This window comes from Oncorhynchus mykiss, chromosome 11 (genome assembly GCF_057628025.1).
Source record: "Oncorhynchus mykiss isolate SJ-2025 chromosome 11, ASM5762802v1, whole genome shotgun sequence".
NCBI classification, from domain to species: Eukaryota; Metazoa; Chordata; class Actinopteri; order Salmoniformes; family Salmonidae; genus Oncorhynchus; species Oncorhynchus mykiss.
The window spans coordinates 80652105-80668335 of record NC_143032.1 but is presented as its reverse complement, the minus strand read 5'-3'; the positions used below and the strand labels follow the sequence as shown (position 1 = coordinate 80668335).

Sequence of the window (16231 nt, the reverse complement as noted above, 5' to 3'; positions counted from 1 at the left end):
GCTTTTTTAAAAAAAAATTATTCCAGGAGTTCATATTAAGGCCCATGTGAGAGGTTATAGACCTACAGTCGGTGTCCAGATTTCAGTTTCCATTCAACCCATCCGAACAGTAGGCTACAGTTCCATTGACGTGACTGTCACATTTTATATAAGCTTCTCACAATCATCACACGTAACTTAGCCGCCGCTTCTGCTATCATCCTCTTTTAACACTTCACCAAATCTTTCCCAAACATTACATTTTTAGCCCTCACTTTGCTTATTTTTATTGTTAACAACTTTTTATTTCGCAACTCTTCTGTCATTGAATTAAAACTCCGACATTTTGTCTTTTTTTCCCTCCTTGGATCGACATGAACTTTTTTCTGCCCATTCCCAAAAGCATCTGGTGATTGGCTGTAGGCTATTTGGCCTGCTTTAGGCCTTAAAGTTTAGGCTTTATGCACTAATGCCAGATAGTGACTCAGTGTAGCATATACATATAAATTGAGCAAGAATTTATATATAGATTTTTCTTCTTTCTCAAGCCAGCCCACACCCTTCATCCACTCAATATTTCATGACCCTAAACCGCCCCCACCCCACTGATATAACCGGGTGGACTGCATGTTATGAGTCAACCCGTGCGTCACTAGTAGGAAACGATCATTGTGGCTTGTCAGCCATATTGAGAATGCCCACTGGTAGCCCCTCGGAGACCATTCTAAACCCACAGATGGTTTCATGTCACCAGCTAGACCGGAGGATCCAACAACTGCTACCCAGCTGCACACGTTCCGTTTGGTTTCTGAATGTAGAAGGTTTTTATTTGATTTCAATTTAGTTTTTTTATATTTGTTCATTCGGGTCATAATTAGGTAGACTTGGCACAGAGTGACTGAATTGCTAGAGGTTTTGTTAGCAGACATATTTTGAATAGTGAACTCTAGACTTTGGTTGAATATCACTTGTTCTTTTCAGACCTAAGACACTTTTTTAGAAGAGAAATGTTAGCATCTATAGTATGTTAATTCAGGTTTAAAGCTGATTTGCCATTGCAAGGTCATCGTTTCAGTGTGATTTTAAAAAGAAAGCACTTTTTAAATATGTGTTTGTCTTAGTTTATCTGACCCTTATGCATCTATCCTAGCCTTCCTTCCTACATGGTTTACCTAAAAACTGGTGGATTTCAATGTTTTACCTACAATCATAAAACCATATTTGACACAGAGTGTGGACAGAGGGATTGTGGTCAATGTGGTCGTGTCAATAAGTTCATACTAACCATGTGATCAAGGACAAGGAAGTAGACTCTGTAGTGTTTGGGCAAGAAACAAGGCCTAAAACTATGACCAGGAAGTTTGAGAATGACCTATGCTCCCCAAAGAGGAAAGGGTTTAAGTTGAGTTAACTACGACCACCCCAGTCCCACCTCCTCCTGGGAGTGTAATCTGTCAACCAATCAGAGGTGGAGGTGCTAACTTTTTGTATTACTCTGAAAACAGTGTTTTAGTTTTATGGATTTATTGGGGTAATAATGTTCACATAAAAATAAAATATACACGCTCATCAGCAATTGTATAATTGTCCCTCTTCCTCCTCAGGCAATAAAATTGTCATTTAAAAAAAGTATGTTTTGTCCATCTTTATTTCTCTGGGTTGGAGACGATACATTATAAGGACATGAAATAATAACACATAATACGTACAGAGATAATTTCAGAGAAATTTAAATAATTTGGTATTACAATTGAATGCATTGGTATTGCATAAACTTGTGTTGTGTTCATTCCATTTTGCTCCAGATTGAATGATGTGATGATGTTGACCGTTTACTGTAGCTGTTCCACTATCATGTTGATGCCGTCCTTCGTGGTTGAGATGGGGACACCTGCACTTCCCTTGTTGTTACTGTTGACAGAGATGGTGTTACTGTTGACAGAGATGGTGTTACTGTTGACAGAGATGGTGTTACTGTTGACAGAGATGGTGTTACTGTTGACAGAGATGGTGTTACTGTTGACAGAGATGGTGTTACTGTTGACAGAGATGGTGTTACTGTTGACAGAGATGGTGTTACTGTTGACAGAGATGGTGTGTGTTTTTTTTAAACAGTTGCACATCTACAAAAAGTGTGTGTTTGGTGTGTGTGTGTTGTATATACCTTTGTAACCGGGCAATGACTTTGTTGATCCATTTTGCCTCTGGATTCACACAGACTATGGTCTTGTCCTTCTTGGTAACGCTGATGAATGGAGGGGATACATTACTAGCCAAGGAGAAGTCAAACTACCATAGAAATATATAAATATAACTATCTGAGCTTTGCCATGAAAATGGCATAATTTATTGTAGCCTGTTGTAGGTTGTGCGAAGTGGGAGACTTGAACTCTTCAGTGACTTCTAATGGGTTTGGATGTAAGACAGTAATGTGTCACTTTTCTTCTTCTTCTTCTTCCTTCCACTACTTCCTGTCTCCCATACTTTTCATACATGCATTTTTGAGTGACTCCATGGTTTCATTAGAATATGTTGAAATAGTGACATTCTGTTGACTCACATCATCTCCATGCGACTACAGTGGGCTCCTGCAGGTAAGATCTCCAACTTGTGAAACCTGGTGGGAGAGATGAAGGCAGGGGACGTCCGGATGCAACGACATGTCAGACGTGGAGCGAAGCCGCCCATAGGAAACGCTGCAGGGAGGAAGAGGAAGACCATCATAGGTCAAGTAAATGCAGGTCACGTCAAATCCTTAAAAACAACCGATAGATTAACTTTAAAGGGAACAGTTTGTTATGAAAAGCATTCATATGCTACGTTTTAGGTCCTATTGCAATAAATAAAAACGCTTTTTAACAGATCTGTATCTCACCGTGAAGAGCAGCAACGCAGCAGAGAGTCATTACGACCAACAAGTAGTGTGGCTTGAAGGGCATCTTGAGTCTGGGTTGGCTGTGGTCGGCTGAGGTTAAAGATCAAGATCGAAGTGCTCTGAGAGTGAGTGATGGAATTCATGTGCATTCTGGGTTTATATTGCTGCAAATAAGGAAGTGTGTTGGGGAATCCCTCATCAGAAAAATCACGGATTCATTAGATTTACCGACATCAATCTATTTGAGTCGGTGTTGGTGGGTATACCTAATATTGTAGATGTAAGCTTTTATTTTTTACACTGCAAAACATGAAAATGTTACCTAGATATGTAATCTTGTATTGAGATGCTTAAATGAAATGTTTGTTTTGAGTTAATTTATCTTACCCATTTATTTGTTTTAAGGTTGATTACACTTGATTTCACATGCAGAAAATGCTTTAAGATCTGCAGTCGTTTTATCAAAACGTTTTGCATTTTTGGCAGTGTAATTAAAGTTCCATTTAAATTACATTTAGATTTTTTTGCAGTAAATGAAATTCTACTTTCCTACGTTAACCTTCAATTCTACTGTAACCTTCTAATGAAACTAAACAGAAGCTGTCTTCATATCAGAAACATCTAGATAAAATGAGTCATACATAGAGCAACAAAGAGAGATATAGTTATATCCTCTTTCTCCCCCCCCCCCCCCCCTTCTTGCTCTTTCTCCCCCTCTCTTATCACATTCTGTTTTATATATTAATTATTAGTCTTTCTTTAACAGGGCTGTAAAGGTTACACCGTCATTTCAATCAAATCAAATTTATTTATATAACCCTTTGTACATCAGCTGATATCTCAAAGTGCTGTACAGAAACCCAGCCTAAAACCCCAAACAGCAAGCAATGCAGGTGTAGAAGCACGGTGGCTAGGAAAAACTCCCTAGAAAGGCCAAAACCTAGGAAGAAACCTAGAGAGGAACCAGGCTATGTGGGGTGGCCAGTACTCTTCTGGCTGTGCATTTAAGCAGCAGTTGAGGCAGATTGATGTTTATGTCACTACGTTTCCAAATGGAACTGACTCTCTTGTACTGACTCTCTTGGCCACTCTACATAAAGTAGAAATGAGCTTCAGCCGTCGTTGACATTGCAGATAAAGCAAAATACTGCTTTAACTGGAGGAGGGGAGACAACAGTAGCTAGGTGGGTGAAGAGATAACAGCATTCTATCATGATAAGGCTGACCTTTGGTACATATTCTTGATGCATTGATATGCTGTCAACATTGAGAATAATAATGTATTGATAAAGATTTGTAAGATTAACATTTGAAGATTATAGTGTAGTGTATAGCAGGCAGCTTGTATCATACTAACAGACAGTCTGGAGATTATCTATGGAGAGTAATCCATGCAGCAAACATTTCTGGAGCATTGAAGGTCCCCAAGAACTCAGTGGCCTCCATCATTCTTAATTGGAAGAAGTTTGGAACCACTGAGTCTTCCTAGAGTTGTCCGGGCAAACTGAGCAATCGGGCGAGAAGAGCCTTGGTCAGGGAGGTGACCAAGAACCAGATGGTCACTCTGACAGAGCTCTAGAGTCCCTCTGTGGAGATGGGAGCACCTTCCAGAAGGACAACCATCTCTGCAGCATTCCACCAATCAGGCCTTTATGGTAGAGTGGCCAGACGGAAGCCACTCCTCAGTAAAAGGCACATGACAGCCTGCATGGAGTTCCCCAAAAGGCACCTAAAGGTTCTCAGACCATGAAATAAGATTCTCTGGTCCGATGAAACCAATATTGAACTCTTTGGCCTGAATGCCAAGCGTCACGTCTGGAAGAAACCTGGCACCATCCCTACGGTGAAGCATGGTGGTGGTAGCATCATGCTGTGGGGATGTTTTTCAATGGCAAGGACTGGGAGACTAGTCAGGATCGAGGCAAAGATGAACAGAAAAAATTACAGAGAGATCCTTGATGAAAACCTGCTCCAGAGTGCTCAGAACCTCAGACTGGGGCGAAGGTTCACCTTCCAACAGGACAACACAGGAGTGGCTTCGGGACAAGTCTATGAATGTCCTTGAGTGGCCCAGCCAGAGCCTGGACTTGAACCCGATAGAACATCTCTGGAGAGACCTGAGAATAGCTGTGCTGCAACGCTCCCCATCCAACCTGACAGAGCTTGAGAGGATCTGCAGAGAAGAATGAGAGAACCTACCCAAATACAGGTGTGCCAAGCTTGTAGCGTCGTACCCAAGAAGACTCTCGGCTGTAATCCCTGCCAAAGGTGCTTCAATAACGTATTGAGTACAGGGTCTGAATGTAAATTTGATATTTCAGTTTTTTAAATATTTTTTATAAATTAGGCAAAAACATCTAAAAACATGGATTTGCTTTGGTATTGTGTGTAGATTGATGAATAAATAAAACCATTTGATTAATTTTAGAATCAGGCTGTAACAAAATGTGGAAGAAGTCTGAACACTTTCCGAAGGCGGTGGAGGTGCACAGTTTGAGTGATCAAGGTGACAGACATTGCCACATTCAATACCACCATGCACAATCTTGCATCTAGCTGAGCTAGGGTATAATCATTAGTCCAACAGTTGCAAATGAGAGTTTCTATTGGACAAATTCAGGTATGTTTATTCCGTTTGCTTCCGTTTATGAAAAGTTTTTCAACAGAATGGGCGGAATGAATACACCCCTGATCGCACGCAAACACAGTTCACTTTCAAAGCAGCCACATGGATACAGAATGATCCTTTTGATCGTTGGATAATTCCTTCTTGCATCAGACTTGCTGTCTCCTCCTTTCACCTTTTCCCTTCGCTTGTGGACTTCAGTGCACAACATATCAGCTGTCTGTGACCAGGCCAAACCTTTGTATCATAACCACTAAACGCTACACACAGCCTACATCGTGGTCACCATATTAGCTAACGTCAAGTCAACATGGCTAATAGAATGAATGTGTTAGTAAACCAGCTACAATCATGCATTACATTGTAGAGTTAGCAAGCAGTTTAGCAGTCACACTGATGGGCCCCGGTGACAATAGACCTTCATTGCAAAACAGTGTGTTTTAATCAATTATTTGGTGACGTGGATATATTTGTTATATCTAAATATTTTAAAAAAATGTACTGCCCAAATGAGACTGTCTTGTCTCATCGCTACAACTCCCGTACGGGCTTGGGAGAGACGAAAGTTGAGAGCCATGCGTCCTCCAAAACACAACCCAACCAAGCCGCACTGCTTCTTAACACAGCGCGCATCCAACCTGGAAGCCAGCCGCACCAATGTGTCGGAGGAAACACCGTACACCTAGCGACCTGAACAGCGGCACTGCGCCCGGCCCGCCACAGGAGTCGCTAGTTTGCGATGAGTCAAGGATATCCCTACCGGCCAAACCCTCCCTAACCTGGACGACGCTAGGATAATTGTGCGTCACTCCATGGTCCTCCCGGCCGGCTGCGACAGAGCCTGAGCTCAAACTCAGAGTCTCTGGTGGCACAACTAGCACTGCGATGCAGTGCCTTAGACCACTGCGCCACCCGGGAGGCCCTAAAAGACAACTTTTTTAATGTTTCACTTTTTTCCCCCATGAAACTCACTGAGGAGGACGGTCCTCCCCTTCCTCCTCTGAGGAGCCTCAACTGATAGAGACTAATCCAGACAGTATGTATCATAATAACAGACATATCTCCAGACTATAGACACTAATCCATCCAGAATATTGAGGTAGGCTATATTGCAAATAACTAGGTTAAAATGTCTATCGATACCTACAGTACAATAGTTAATTTGTCGTTGTATATCATGTAGACTAGACCATCTAAATACATCCGTTCTGAGATTAAAACCTTGTTCACTTAGATTACACAACCACAACCTCAATACATTTTCCACGGAGTTAAACTAGGATGTGGTAGATAAGGGGAAGGTTATTCAAGGGAAAGGGGTTAATTACACAATGCACTGCTGAAAGCTTACTGTAAACCAGGATGATACCATACTGCCGAGCATCCATGTAAAACATCCAACAGCTTCCTGTCACCATATACTGCCTGGATGAGGTTAATCTTTCAGGAAGCATTATCTGATTATGCTTAAGTTATCATCTGAATGGAGAGCGGTGCATTAGAGAGTGTTTACATATGGGTCCTGAAGATTATTACAGAGACATTAACTTGTCTTGTGCTGTAGACTAAGGCCCTTCAGATTCTCAAAAAAGGTTATACAGCTGCAACATTGAGAGCATCTTGACTAGCTGCATCACAGCTTGGTATGGCAGCTGCTTGGCGGCCGACCGACCGTAAGGCGCTACAGAGGGTAGTGTGTACGGCCTAGTACATCATTGGGGACGAGCTCCCTGCCATCCAGGACCTCTTCAGTCGCTTTATCCCTACCAATATGTACATACTGTATGTAGCCTATGTAAACAAGTAGAAAGTCAGTAGTAAAGATTTAACATTATCTTACTGTTTCAAATATATTCTATTTTACTGCTATGGTAGCCTAGTGGTTAGAGTGTTGGGCCAGTAACCAGCAGGTAGCCTAGTGGTTAGAGTGTTGGGCCAGTAACCAGCAGGTAGCCTAGTGGTTAGAGTGTTGGGCCAGTAACCAGCAGGTAGCCTAGTGGTTAGAGTGTTGGGCCAGTAACCAGCAGGTAGCCTAGTGGTTAGAGTGTTGGGCCAGTAACCAGCAGGTAGCCTAGTGGTTAGAGTGTTGGGCCAGTAACCAGCAGGTAGCCTAGTGGTTAGAGTGTTGGACTAGTAACCAGCAGGTTGTCTAGTGGTTAGAGCGTTGGGCCAGTAACCAGCAGGTTGCCTAGTGGTTAGAGTGTTGGGCCAGTAACCAGCAGGTAGCCTAGTGGTTAGAGTGTTGGGCTAGTAACCAGCAGGTTTCCTAGTGGTTAGAGTGTTGGACTAGTAACCAGCAGGTAGCCTAGTGGTTAGAGTGTTGGGCTAGTAACCAGCAGGGTAGCCTAGTGGTTAGAGCGTTGGGCTAGTAACCAGCAGGGTAGCCTAGTGGTTAGAGTGTTGGGCTAGTAACCAGCAAGGTAGCCTAGTGGTTAGAGTGTTGGACTAGTAACCAGCAGGGTAGCCTACTGGTTAGAGTGTTGGACTAGTAACCAGCAGGGTAGCCTAGTGGTTAGAGTGTTGGACTAGTAACCAGCAGGGTAGCCTAGTGGTTAGAGTGTTGGGCTAGTAACCAGCAGGGTAGCCTAGTGGTTAGAGTGTTGGGCTAGTAACCAGCAGGGTAGCCTAGTGGTTAGAGCGTTGGGCTAGTAACCAGCAGGTAGCCTAGTGGTTAGAGTGTTGGACTAGTAACCAGCAGGTAGCCTAGTGGTTAGAGTGTTGGGCCAGTAACCAGCAGGTAGCCTAGTGGTTAGAGTGTTGGACTAGTAACCAGCAGGGTAGCCTAGTGGTTAGAGTGTTGGACTAGTAACCAGCAGGGTAGCCTAGTGGTTAGAGTGTTGGACTAGTAACCAGCAGGGTAGCCTAGTGGTTAGAGTGTTGGACTAGTAACCAGCAGGTAGCCTAGTGGTTAGAGAGTTGGGCTAATAACCAGCAGGGTAGCCTAGTGGTTAGAGCGTTGGGCTAGTAACCAGCAGATAGCCTAGTGGTTAGAGTGTTGGGCTAGTAACCAGCAGGTAGCCTAGTGGTTAGAGCGTTGGGCCAGTAACCGGAAGGTTGCTGGATCGAATCCCCAAGCTGACGAGGTAAAAATCTGTCGTTCTGCCCCCGAGCAAATGTAGTTAACCCACTGGGTGCCGAAGACGTGGATGTCGATTATGGCAGCCCCCCCCCGAGCCTCTCTGATTCAGGGTTAAATGCGGAAGACACATTTCAGTTGGACAACAGACCACTTTTCCTTTATTCATTCACTTATAGTAACATTATAGTACATCTCAAATCTTCCCAGAATTCTGGCACACAAGGCTGATATCTTCATATCACTCGTGTTAAATTTAGATTAATTTCACTTGATCAGACACAAGGAACCCAGAATGAGGAACAGAAACATGCTAACAAGCATTAAATAAGCCAGATAATCTTTTCTGTTAGCAGACTGACTGAAAGAGTTCTATATTGGCAGTGAATGCCCCCTGTTGCATAACAGCTCATTTACATTAATCCTGACTAAATAACAGCTATTTATATTAATCCTGACTAAATAACAGCTAATTTATATTATTCTTGACTAAATAGCAGCTAATTTATATTAATCCTGACTAAATAACAGCTAATTTATATTAATCCTGACTAAATAACAGCTATTTATATTAATCCTGACTAAATAACAGCTCATTTATATTATTCTTGACTAAATAGCAGCTAATTTATATTAATCCTGACTAAATAACAGCTAATTTATATTAATCCTGACTAAATAACAGCTATTTATATTAATCCTGACTAAATAACAGCTAATTTATATTAATCCTGACTAAATAACTGACTAAATAACTGCTATTTTATATAAATCATGACTAAATAACAGCTATTATTAAAAATGCTGATTATTGTCATACCATTATTGCTCAATGGAGAGACAACAACATTATATAACCTTATAATAAGATAAAGGCTAATACAATCTTATAGCAACTAATAAAGATATTAATTGGGTTTTCTACCAATTTTATTGGTCACAAACACATATTTAGCAGATGTTTTTGCTGGTGGAGCGAAATGCTTGTGTTCCTCCTAGCTCTAATAATGCAGTAGTATCTGACAAGACACAACAACACATATCCAAAAAGTAAAAGAATTGCCACATTACCATTAGTGTAATACCACTCAGACTGACACTGAGTTGAGTAGATAGGATACCCACTACATTGGTACCATCATTGGCATTAATACAGGTTATTTTGCTGGCTTTGCAGAACCAAAACTCCACAATCTACCAAAAGACTTTCCAACTTCTCTGAATCAGAATAGCAAATATAATGAAACTTACAGTATGGGCGGGATAACATGGGTGGATCAACATGCAGCCACACTCTGCTGACGAGTATTTTTCTCCCCGCTTATACATGAGTTTTAATAATGGCCTTGTGCACTATTTTTTTGCTTATGTTAATGATGTGTTTTTTATGGGTGATTTATCAGGGGGTGCTGCAGGTTACTTCCGGAGCAATGTAGGAATGTATTTGTAATGTACCCACCTGCAATTGTCATGTATTTCAAATCAAATCAAATCAAATTTTATTTGTCACATACACATGGTTAGCAGATGTTAATGCGAGTGTAGCGAAATGCTTGTGCTTCTAGTTCCGACAATGCAGTAATAACCAACAAGTAATCTAACTAACAATTCCAAAACTACTGTCTTGTACACAGTGTAAGGGGATAAAGAATATGTACATAAGGACATATGAATGAGTGATGGTACAGAGCGGCATAGGCAAGATACAGTAGATGGTATCGAGTACAGTATATACATATGAGATGAGTATGTAAACAAAGTGGCATAGTTAAAGTGGCTAGTGATACATGTATTACATAAGGATACAGTCAATGATATAGAGTACAGTATATACGTATGCATATGAGATGAATAATGTAGGGTAAGTAACATTATATAAGGTAGCATTGTTTAAAGTGGCTAGTGATATATTTACATCATTTCCCATCAATTCCCATTATTAAAGTGGCTGGAGTTGAGTCAGTGTCAGTGTGTTGGCAGCAGCCACTCAATGTTAGTGGTGGCTGTTTAACAGTCTGATGGCCTTGAGATAGAAGCTGTTTTTCAATCTCTCGGTCCCAGCTTTGATGCACCTGTACTGACCTCGCCTTCTGGATGATAGCGGGGTGAACAGGCAGTGGCTCGGGTGGTTGATGTCCTTGATGATCTTTATGGCCTTTATGGCCTGTGACATCGGGTGGTGTAGGTGTCCTGGAGGGCAGGTAGTTTGCCCCCGGTGATGCGTTGTGCAGACCTCACTACCCTCTGGAGAGCCTTACGGTTGAGGGCGGAGCAGTTGCCGTACCAGGCGGTGATACAGCCCGCCAGGATGCTCTCGATTGTGCATCTGTAGAAGTTTGTGAGTGCTTTTGGTGACAAGCCGAATTTCTTCAGCCTCCTGAGGTTGAAGAGGTGCTGCTGCGCCTTCTTCACAATGCTGTCTGTGTGAGTGGACCAATTCAGTTTTTCTGTGATGTGTATGCCGAGGAACTTAAAACTTGCTACCCTCTCCACTACTGTTCCATCGATGTGGATAGGGGGGTGTTCCCTCTGCTGTTTCCTGAAGTCCACAATCATCTCCTTAGTTTTGTTGACGTTGAGTGTGAGGTTATTTTCCTGACACCACACTCCGAGGGCCCTCACCTCCTCCCTGTAGGCCGTCTCGTCGTTGTTGGTAATCAAGCCTACCACTGTTGTGTCGTCCGCAAACTTGATGATTGAGTTGGAGGCGTGCGTGGCCACGCAGTCGTGGGTGAACAGGGAGTACAGGAGAGGGCTCAGAACGCACCCTTGTGGGGCCCCAGTGTTGAGGATCAGCGGGGAGGAGATGTTGTTGCCTACCCTCACCACCTGGGGGCGGCCCGTCAGGAAGTCCAGTACCCAGTTGCACAGGGCGGGGTCGAGACCCAGGGTCTCGAGCTTGATGTCGAGCTTGGAGGGTACTATGGTGTTGAATGCCGAGCTGTAGTCAATGAACAGCATTCTCACATAGGTATTCCTCTTGTCCAGATGGGTTAGGGCAGTGTGCAGTGTGGTTGAGATTGCATCGTCTGTGGACCTATTTGGGCGGTAAGCAAATTGGAGTGGGTCTAGGGTGTCAGGTAGGGTGGAGGTGATATGGTCCTTGACTAGTCTCTCAAAGCACTTCATGATGACGGAAGTGAGTGCTACGGGGCGGTAGTCGTTTAGCTCAGTTACCTTAGCTTTCTGGGGAACAGGAACAATGGTGGCCCACTTGAAGCATGTGGGAACAGCAGACTGGTATAGGGATTGATTGAATATGTCCGTAAACACACCGGCCAGCTGGTCTGCGCATGCTCTGAGGGCGCGGCTGGGGATGCCGTCTGGGCCTGCAGCCTTGCGAGGGTTAACACGTTTAAATGTCTTACTCACCTCGGCTGCAGTGAAGGAGAGACCGCATGTTTTCGTTGCAGGCCGTGTCAGTGGCACTGTATTGTCCTCAAAGCGGGCAAAAAAGTTATTTAGTCTGCCTGGGAGCAGGACATCCTGGTCCGTGACTGGGCTGGATTTCTTCCTGTAGTCCGTGATTGACTGTAGACCCTGCCACATGCCTCTTGTGTCTGAGCCGTTGAATTGAGATTCTACTTTGTCTCTGTACTGGCGCTTAGCTTGTTTGATACCCTTGCGGAGGGAATAGCTGCACTGTTTGTATTCGGTCATGTTACCAGACACCTTGCCCTGATTAAAAGCAGTGGTTCGCGCTTTCAGTTTCACGCGAATGCTGCCATCAATCCACGGTTTCTGGTTAGGGAATGTTATAATCGTTGCTATGGGAACGACATCTTCAACGCACGTTCTAATGAACTCGCACACCGAATCAGCGTATTCGTCAATATTGTTATCTGACGCAATACGAAACATGTCCCAGTCCACGTGATAGAAGCAGTCTTGGAGTGTGGAGTCAGCTTGGTCGGACCAGCGTTGGACAGACCTCAGCGTGGGAGCCTCTTGTTTTAGTTTCTGTCTGTAGGCAGGGATCAACAAAATGGAGTCGTGGTCAGCTTTTCCGAAAGGGGGGCGGGGCAGGGCCTTATATGCGTCGCGGAAGTTAGAGTAACAATGATCCAAGGTCTTTCCACCCCTGGTTGCGCAATCGATATGCTGATAAAATTTAGGGAGTCTTGTTTTCAGATTAGCCTTGTTAAAATCCCCAGCTACAATGAATGCAGCCTCCGGATAAATGGTTTCCAGTTTGCAAAGAGTCAAATAAAGTTAGTTCAGAGCCATCGATGTGTCTGCTTGGGGGGGGGATATATACGGCTGTGATTATAATCGAAGAGAATTCTCTTGGTAGATAATACCGTCTACATTTGATTGTGAGGAATTCTAAATCAGGTGAACAGAAGGATTTGAGTTCCTGTATGTTTCTTTCATCACACCATGTCACGTTAGCCATAAGGCATACGCCCCCGCCCCTCTTCTTACCAGAAAGATGTTTGTTTCTGTCTGCGCGATGCGTGGAGAAACCCGTTGGCTGCACCGCCTCGGATAGCGTCTCTCCAGTGAGCCACGTTTCCGTGAAGCAAAGAACGTTACAGTCTCTGATGTCCCTCTGGAATGCTACCCTTGCTCGGATTTCATCAACCTTGTTGTCAAGAGACTGGACATTGGCAAGAAGAATGCTAGGGAGTGGTGCACGGTGTGCCCGTCTCCAGAGTCTGACCAGAAGACCGCCTCGTTTCCCTCTTTTTCGGAGTCGTTTTTTTGGGTCGCTGCATGGGATCCGCTCCGTTGTCCTGTTTGTAGGGCAGAACACAGGATCCGCGTCGCGAAAAACATATTCTTGGTCGTACTGATGGTGAGTTGACGCTGATCTTATATTCAGTAGTTCTTCTCGACTGTATGTAATGAAACCTAAGATGACCTGGGGTACTAATGTAAGAAATAACACTAAAAAAAACAAAAAACTGCATAGTTTCCTAGGAACGCGAAGCGAGGCGGCCATCTCTGTCGGCGCCGGAAGTTTGCAATGTACCCGCCTGCAATTGTCATGTATTTGCAATGTACCCGCCTGCAATAGTAATGTATTTGCAATGTACCCGCCTGCAATTGTAATGTATTTGCAATGTACCCGCCTGCAATTGCTAATAACTAATCCACAACTGCATTACTATATGTAATAAAGTGAAAATATGAGGCCCGCACCTGATCTTAAACCACTAATATAGAAAATGCACTGAAGGCAACAGTCAGACTCGGCGAAAATAGTTATTTTTGCCTGAATTGGATATGTTTCTGCCTATAATTTCCCACATTGTAGTAGGCAATTTGTTAGTCAACTTGTCTATAACTACATACATGCAGCTTATCTTCAGTCATTACACTGTATGTACACTGTATGTACACTACCCTTAACCTTGTTAACCTTGTACACACTAAGCTTTCTTAGTGTCCAACAAGCTTTCTCTGCGCTTAACCTTGTTCTGAACACCTCCAAAACAAAGGTCATGTGGTTTGGTAAGAAGAATGCCCCTCTGCCCACCAGTGTTATTACCACCTCTGGGGGTTTAGAGCTTGAGGTAGCTCATACAAGTACTTGGGAGTATGGCTAGATGGTACACTGTCCTTCTCTCAGCACACATCAAAGCTGCAGGCTAAAGTTACATCTAGACATGGTTTCCTCTATCGTAATCGCTCCTCTTTCACCCCACCTGCCAAACTAACCCTGGTTCAGATGATCATCCGACCCATGCTAGATTACGCAGACGTAATTTATAGGTAAGGGTGCTCTTGAGCGGCTAAATGTGTTTTAGAATTTGGAAATCAGATTTGCCACCAATGCTCATTATAGGACACATCACTGCACTCTATACTCCTCTGTAAACTGTTCATCTCTTTATACCCGTCGCAAGACCCACTGGTTGATGCTTACTTCAAAAACCCTCTTAGGCCTCACACCCCCCTATCTGAGATATCTACTGCAGCCCTCATCCTCCACATACAACACCCATTCTGCCAATCACCTTCTGTTAAAGGTCCCCAAAGCACACACATCCCTGGGTCGCTCGTCTTTTCAGTTTGCTGCAGCTAGCGACTGTAACGAGCTGCAACAAACACTCAAACTGGACAGTTTTATCTCCATCTCTTCATTCAAAGACTCATCATGAACGCTCTTACTGACTGCTTTGTGTGATTTATTGTTGTCTCTACCTTCCTCCCCTTTGTGCTGTTGTCTGTGCCCAATAATGTTTGTACCCTGTTTTGTGCTGCTACCATGTTGTGTTGCTACCATGTTGTTGTCATGTTGTGTTGCTACCATGCTGTGTTGTCATGTGTTGCTGCCTTGATATGCTGTTATCTTAGGTCTCTCTTTATGTAGTGTTGTGTTGTCTCTCTTGTTGTGATGTGTGTTTTGTCCTATATATATATATATATATATATATATATATATATATATATATATATATATATATATATATTTATATATATATATATATATATATAGATATATATTTTTTTTTTTTCTTTTTAAATCCCAGCCCCCGTCCTCGCAGAGGGCCTTTTGGCTTTTGGTAGGCCGTCATTGTAAATAAGAATTTGTTCTTAACTGACTTGCCTAGTTAAATAAATGTAAAAAAAAAAAACATTGTGTAGAAGTCAAAATAAACCCTTGGTCACCAGAATAATGTCATAAACTGACTTCAGTCTAATTGGCAACAGTACTGTTTTCTCCATCATCTCTGCTTCTTTCGTGGAGCAAAGACATTTAGGGACCGGGGAGAAAATGCAATAGCTCAACAACAAAAAAAACGTGAAACATTTTCAGTGCAAAATTTCCAAATTATATCACTTTGACTAGTTGGAAGGAAATAGAAGCTGTAAAAACGACCCAACATGTTTCTCATAAGAATTAAGTTTGGCTTGTGTGGATATATATTATTATATATATATATATATATATATATTTTCTCAAAAGTGGGGTTACAAGTTTATCAACTTTAGAACCAGAATTACTTTCCCATGTTCCTCAACTGTAGTGTATGATATACCATTGTGTAGCTCTGAGACTCTACTTTTATTAAACGGGAAAACCGTGTAACAGAGTCAAAAGATGGCGCCGGAGCAGAAGGCAGACGTTTTACGTGCCCCCAACCGATTGTGTTTTTTTGTTTGTTTATCAGCGTTGTTTGTAACTTATTTTTTTACTCATTTTGTACATAATGTTGCCGCTACCGACTCTTATGACTAAAAATAACTTCTAGACATCAGGACTGCGATAACTCACCAAGGACTAGCAGAATCCTTTTTCTTCTTTCACGCCTCTAACGAGCCCGAGGCGGAGGATATACAGATCAGGCCCCGACCCCCGTGATCTGCATGAAGAGGAGGCATAGGAAGAGAGGCTGGAGAGCGGGCTGCCTTCTGAGAATTCGAAGGTGATTGAATAAACCCCCACTTCCCTCAATTCTGCTAGCAAACGTGCAATCTTTGGACAATAAAAGTGACGAGTTACGGGGAAGATTAAACTACCAATTGGACATTAAAAACAGCAACATCTTATGCTTCACGGAGTCGTGGCCGAACGACAACATTATCAACATACAGCTGGCTGGTTATACAATGCACCGCCAGGAGAGAACAGCGGTGTCTGGTAAGACAAGGAACTAATGTATTTTTGTAAATAACAGCTGGTGCATGATATCTAAGGAAGTCTCGAGCTATTGCTCGCCCGAGG

General features: G+C 42.9%; 1 protein-coding gene across 2 annotated transcripts; it reads right to left on the bottom strand.

Moving 5' to 3' along the window:
• Window positions 1–1609: 1609 nt before the first annotated feature.
• LOC101268935 (chemokine CXCL13) lies at window positions 1610–2999 on the bottom strand. Of its 2 annotated transcripts, none has more exons than XM_090189032.1 (4): window positions 2855–2999; window positions 2540–2675; window positions 2144–2224; window positions 1610–1911 (listed from the first exon to the last, which is right to left on the bottom strand). In XM_090189032.1, exons 1-4 carry the CDS (start codon window positions 2916–2918, stop codon window positions 1812–1814), a joined length of 381 nt encoding a protein of 126 aa, XP_090045158.1. In that variant the 5' UTR covers window positions 2919–2999; the 3' UTR covers window positions 1610–1811.
• Between the last annotated feature and the right edge of the window lie 13232 nt (window positions 3000–16231).

Coding starts and splice junctions, on each gene's coding strand:
- LOC101268935 (XM_090189032.1), bottom strand. CDS start 2,918: ATGCCCTTCAAGCCACACTACTTGTTGGTCGTAATGACTCTCTGCTGC. Junction 2,676..2,854: donor CTGCGTTGCTGCTCTTCACG/GTGAGATACAGA, acceptor TCCTCCCTGCAG/CGTTTCCTATGGGCGGCTTC. Junction 2,225..2,539: donor TGTAGTCGCATGGAGATGAT/GTGAGTCAACAG, acceptor TCCATTCATCAG/CGTTACCAAGAAGGACAAGA.